We start from the raw sequence: 5714 nt of genomic DNA on the forward strand, positions 1-5714 counted from the left end.
CTCCATTTTGACCATCTGCAAAGATTGAACTAAAAGTAGATAACTGACACTCTTAAAACAGAGAATAAAAATTTCTACAAAGAAAGGACATGGTTGCAACTACAAGAAAGCATGTTATTCAAAAGGACTTAAAGTTGATGATGCTTAAAGAAATAATTGTTTTCTGTCTTCACTCTAATATAACTTGTCATATTTTAAATCAAAATATCATGAAAATCATCAATACCACTTATTTAAATGGATTGCTTAACAATCTCAGGAACTAAGATGACATTCAATTAGCCAGCTTAATCTTGACTGAACAAGTACATTAAAATAGCATAAAAATTACTATTGAACCAAATTAAAAAAATGATAAATAAAGAGACAAAGAAAGACGATAAACCAAATTAAGTACATCAACTAAATTTGCATGAATATAATATAATTGTTACATAAAAGATATTATTTGAACTACTGTCAGATTTCACTGATGATTTGTTTCATCTTATTCATGGATTACAATCATTCATGGACTTTTCTTATACGTAACAGTCAACAATTATTGCTTCACTGGGCCCACAACCCTCTTCCCATTCGTTCATTCATCACAACCGTTGAATGAATATCCAACAGCTCACATTTTATATTGGTTGAGTTGCCATTAAAGAAAAATATTGTTCTTAAAGTCAAGTCATCCTTTCTAACTTCTCTATTCATTCATCACTATACCATTCATTCCTCCACTCAATCCATTTCATTTCATTTCATTTCCAACTCCTTCTTACCATGGCAGCAGAACTTGTTGGTGGTGCTCTTCTTTCCGCCTTTCTTCAGGTTGCATTCAACAAGCTCGCCTCTCCTCAACTTCTGGACTTCTTTCGTGGAAGAAAACTTGATGAGAAGCTCCTTGGCAATTTGAACATCATGCTGCACTCCATCAATGCTCTCGCTGATGATGCTGAACTAAAGCAGTTCACAAATCCACACGTCAAAGTATGGCTTCTTGCTGTCAAAGAGGCTGTCTTTGATGCAGAGGATCTTTTGGGTGAAATAGACTATGAACTCACCAGATGCCAAGTCCAAGCTCAATCCCAACCTCAAACCTTTACTTACAAGGTATCAAATTTCTTCAACTCTACTTTCACTTCATTTAACAAGAAAATTGAATTAGAGATGAAAGAAGTCTTGGAGAAACTAGAATATCTTGCAAAGCAAAAGGGTGCTCTTGGTTTGAAGGAGGGTATTTATTCTGGAGATGGATCAAGTAGTAAAGTTCCACAGAAATTGCCATCATCTTCTTTGATGGTTGAAAGTGTTATTTATGGTAGAGATGTTGATAAAGATATAATCATTAATTGGCTCACATCTGAAACCGACAATCCTAACCACCCATCAATACTTTCCATTGTGGGCATGGGTGGGTTGGGTAAGACCACACTCGCCCAGCATGTGTACAATGACCCAAAGATCGAAGATGTAAAATTTGATATCAAAGCCTGGGTCTATGTTTCTGATCATTTTCATGTTTTGACCGTGGCAAGAACAATTCTTGAGGCAATCACAAATAAAAAAGATGATAGTGGGAACCTAGAAATGGTTCACAAAAAGCTGAAAGAAAAATTGTTAGGAAGGAAATTTTTTCTTGTTTTGGATGATGTTTGGAACGAAAGACGAGAAGAATGGGAAGCTGTGCGAACTCCTCTTAGCTATGGGGTTCGAGGAAGTAGAATTCTTGTCACAACTCGTGTTAAGAAAGTTGCTTCTATCATAAGGTCTAAAGTGCATCGCCTAAAGCAATTAGGAAAGGATGAATGCTGGAATGTTTTTGAAAATCACGCATTAAAAGATGGTGATCTTGAATTGAATGATGAGCTAAAGGAGATTGGTAGAAGGATAGTTGAGAGGTGCAAAGGATTACCTTTAGCTTTGAAAACAATTGGATGTCTTTTAAGCACAAAGTCATCCATTTCTTATTGGAAAAGCATATTGGAAAGTGAGATATGGGAGTTACCAAAAGAAGACAGTGAAATTATCCCTGCACTATTTCTGAGCTATCACTATCTTCCTTCTCATCTTAAAAGGTGCTTTGCTTATTGTGCCTTATTCCCCAAAGATTATGAGTTTGTGAAGGAGGAGTTAATTTTGATGTGGATGGCCCAAAATTTTCTACAGATTCCAAAACAGATTAGACATCCAGAAGAAGTTGGTGAACAGTACTTTAATGATCTACTGTCACGGACTTTTTTTCAACAATCAAGTGTTGTAGGACGTTTCATCATGCATGACCTTCTGAATGATTTGGCGAAATATGTCTCTGGGGATTTCTGTTTCAGGTTGAAATTTGATAAAGGCAAATGTATGCCAAAAACAACTTGTCATTTTTCATTTGAATTCGATGATGTCAAAAGTTTTGAGGGTTTTGGGAGTTTAACTGATGCAAAAAGACTTCATTCATTTCTTCCTATCTCACAATATTTGACTCATGATTGGAATTTCAAGATTTCCATACATGATTTGTTTTCCAAGATTAAGTTTATACGCATGTTATCTTTCCGTTATTGTTCATTCCTCAGAGAGGTCCCAGATTCTGTAGGTGATCTTAAACATCTCCGTTCGTTAGATCTTTCATCGTGTACTGCGATAAAAAAGCTACCTGACTCAATATGTTTGCTTTATAACTTACTAATACTGAAGTTGAACCATTGTTTCAAGTTGGAGGAATTGCCCATAAATTTGCATAAACTTACCAAAATGCGTTGCCTGGAATTTGAAGGTACAAGAGTGTCAAAGATGCCAATGCATTTTGGAGAATTGAAGAATCTTCAAGTACTGAGTACATTTTTCGTGGATAGAAATAGTGAGCTAAGTATTAAGCAATTGGGAGGATTGGGAGGACTCAATCTTCGTGGAAGGCTATCAATCTATGATGTGCAGAATATTTTGAATCCTTTGGATGCATTAGAAGCAAATGTGAAAGGTAAACACCTTGTGAAGCTAGAACTAAAATGGAAGTCGGACCACATCCCTTATGATCCAAGGAAAGAAAAGAAAGTACTTGAGAATCTACAACCTCACAAACACTTGGAGCATTTGTTCATCTGGAACTACAGTGGTATAGAATTCCCAAGTTGGGTATTCGATAATTCTTTATCAAATCTGGTGTGCTTAAGGTTGCAGGACTGTAAATACTGCCTATGTTTGCCTCCCCTTGGACTTTTGTCATCACTGAAAACCCTCGTAATTGTAGGGCTTGATGGAATAGTGAGCATTGGTGCTGAATTTTATGGGAGCAACTCTTCATTTGCATGCTTGGAGAGGCTGTTATTCTACAATATGAAGGAATGGGAAGAATGGGAGTGTAAAACTACTTCTTTTCCACGTCTTCAAGAGCTTGATGTGGTTGAATGTCCCAAACTGAAAAGAACTCATTTAAAGAAAGTAGTTGTTAGTGAAGAGCTCAGAATTAGGGGAAACAGTATGGACTCAGAAACTCTTACAATCTTTCGACTAGATTTCTTTCCAAAGCTTTGTTCTCTTACACTGAAAAGTTGCAAAAACATAAGAAGAATTTCACAGGAGTACGCTCATAATCATCTCATGAATCTAAATATTTATGATTGCCCTCAATTTAAATCATTCTTGTTTCCCAAACCCATGCAAATCCTGTTTCCGTCCCTTATCACACTGCGTATAACTAAGTGTCCACAAGTTGAGTTCCCAGATGGAAGTTTGCCATTAAATATGAAAGAAATGTCTCTTTCATGTTTAAAACTTATCGCCTCCTTGAGAGAGACTTTGGATCCCAACACATGTCTTGAAACCTTGAGTATTGGAAACTTGGATGTGGAGTGTTTTCCCGATGAAGTTTTGCTACCACCCTCTATCACCTCTCTACGAATCTCTTATTGCCCAAATCTTAAAAAGATGCACTTGAAGGGTATCTGCCACCTCTCCTCTCTCACACTTCATGATTGTCCCATCCTTCAATGCTTACCAGCGGAGGGTCTCCCCAAATCCATCTCTTTTCTTTCAATCTGGGGTTGTCCATTGCTGAAGGAGCGCTGTCAGAATCCAGATGGCGAAGACTGGAGAAAGATTGCTCACATCCAAACATTGATTGTTGGTTCATAAGATGAGTCACAAGTTCAAAATTAGACGTGCACCTATTTCAATTTGTCTGCACTCTATAATTTCCATTTTCCAAACAAGAGCAGCGAATGTTAAGGGACATTCTTAAACATTAAAAGAAGTACATATGCAGGTGTGCAACAGGCTGAGCGAAGACAACATTATCTATCAGCAATGTTCAGAATATGAGTGTTAAGCTGCCAAACCCTCATGAAGTTCTTTGGTGACAACCAAACTGCTATGCATAATGAACACTAAAATGCATCCATCCATTTTAGTGTTCACCCACAGAACATTGTCATGGTCCAAATTTAGTTTCCTTAAAATTCTGATCTTGAGACTGATGTCATAGTTTTCTGTTTGTATTATAAGAGTACTAAGATTCAATATCTTGAAAAAAGAGAAGCAAATAAATGTAACACTACTGCCTATTAGAAAACAACTTTATACTCAATTGGTTTAGTACTGTGAGTTATTGAAAACCTTCTGCTATATTTGTGTTCAATTCCTACCATAAGGAAAATAAATCATATTTAGCCCTCCATAAGATAAAACACAACTTGATATTTCATAACTTATTTGATTCATACACTGCTAGTTAGCATGAGTTCAACTAAATAATATAAATACCTGGGGTTAGAAATATCTTAATTTTAATTACTATTTTAAAGCATCTTTTAAACGATATTTTGGCAATATGATTGTAGTCTTTCTCAGACAATTAACAAATACTCCAACATTGAATATCATGTTATAACCAATCAACATATTGAATATTTTCTTCTATCACACCAAAATGCACGCTACTATAATTAGGTTGGAATGACTAACTAAATAAATATAAGCCCACTGTTAAAGTAATGAAACCTTTGCAACACTTATACCAAATCAAGTTCGTATAAATTTAACCAAATTCACTACTTGCTTACTCTTAACTGTGCACAAACATCTATGAGTGTGATTAAATATCTGTGTTTTGAAATTCAGCTTTTTCTTTTATAGATATACGTATAGTGAGTTTGGTTCTCGTGCTAATCAGGCTTTCATGGGATGTTGGGAAAAGTTGCAAATCGCTTCTCTCAAGTCTTGGATTCTAACTTATATATCTGTTGGGAAACTTCACTTAATGTCAAATGCTTTTAAGCTGAAATCTAACATGGTGTAAGATTCTATACCTCATTTGCTAATCACCTGCTAGTATTTATGATGGATACACTCATTCTTTCTTGATTTTTAAGTTAATGATTTGAATGGAACATTGTGCTTATGCTTTTGTTTCTACCTTATTTCTTCCAATAATCTTCACTGAATTTGGGACAAAACGAGACAAATTTCAGGTCAAACGGATGAGTACTCACCCACGAAAAAAATCAAACAGTTTCACACACAAACGAACCTTCCTTTCAGCCCTGGCAGTGATGAATAAAAAAATTATTGCCAATCTTGTGGCACGAATCTGGGGCTCAAATCTCAGCCAAAACTCAATAGACACAGTGACGAATGTCTGGTAAAATTTTTAGACAAAAATACCCAAGGAGTAAGGCGTAGTAAGTCACAGACCGAGAGTGAACAAAATTGGTTTTCTGAAAACGAAACGTCCTGGC

The 5714-nt window shown here is 35.9% G+C and overlaps 1 protein-coding gene across 1 annotated transcript; it reads left to right on the top strand.

Annotated features, from left to right (window-relative positions):
* Nucleotides 1–444: 444 nt before the first annotated feature.
* Nucleotides 445–4575, top strand: LOC137836740 (putative disease resistance RPP13-like protein 1). The gene is made up of 2 exons (XM_068645456.1): nucleotides 445–1098; nucleotides 4244–4575. Exons 1-2 carry the CDS (start codon nucleotides 769–771, stop codon nucleotides 4304–4306), a joined length of 393 nt encoding a protein of 130 aa, XP_068501557.1. The 5' UTR covers nucleotides 445–768; the 3' UTR covers nucleotides 4307–4575.
* The last annotated feature ends 1139 nt before the right edge of the window (nucleotides 4576–5714 follow it).

The sequence above is a fragment of the Phaseolus vulgaris genome, chromosome 4 (assembly GCF_000499845.2).
Source record: "Phaseolus vulgaris cultivar G19833 chromosome 4, P. vulgaris v2.0, whole genome shotgun sequence".
NCBI lineage: Eukaryota > Viridiplantae > Streptophyta > Magnoliopsida > Fabales > Fabaceae > Phaseolus > Phaseolus vulgaris.

Coding starts and splice junctions, on each gene's coding strand:
- LOC137836740 (XM_068645456.1), top strand. CDS start 769: ATGGCAGCAGAACTTGTTGGTGGTGCTCTTCTTTCCGCCTTTCTTCAG. Junction 1,099..4,243: donor CTCAAACCTTTACTTACAAG/GTATCAAATTTC, acceptor GTACATATGCAG/GTGTGCAACAGGCTGAGCGA.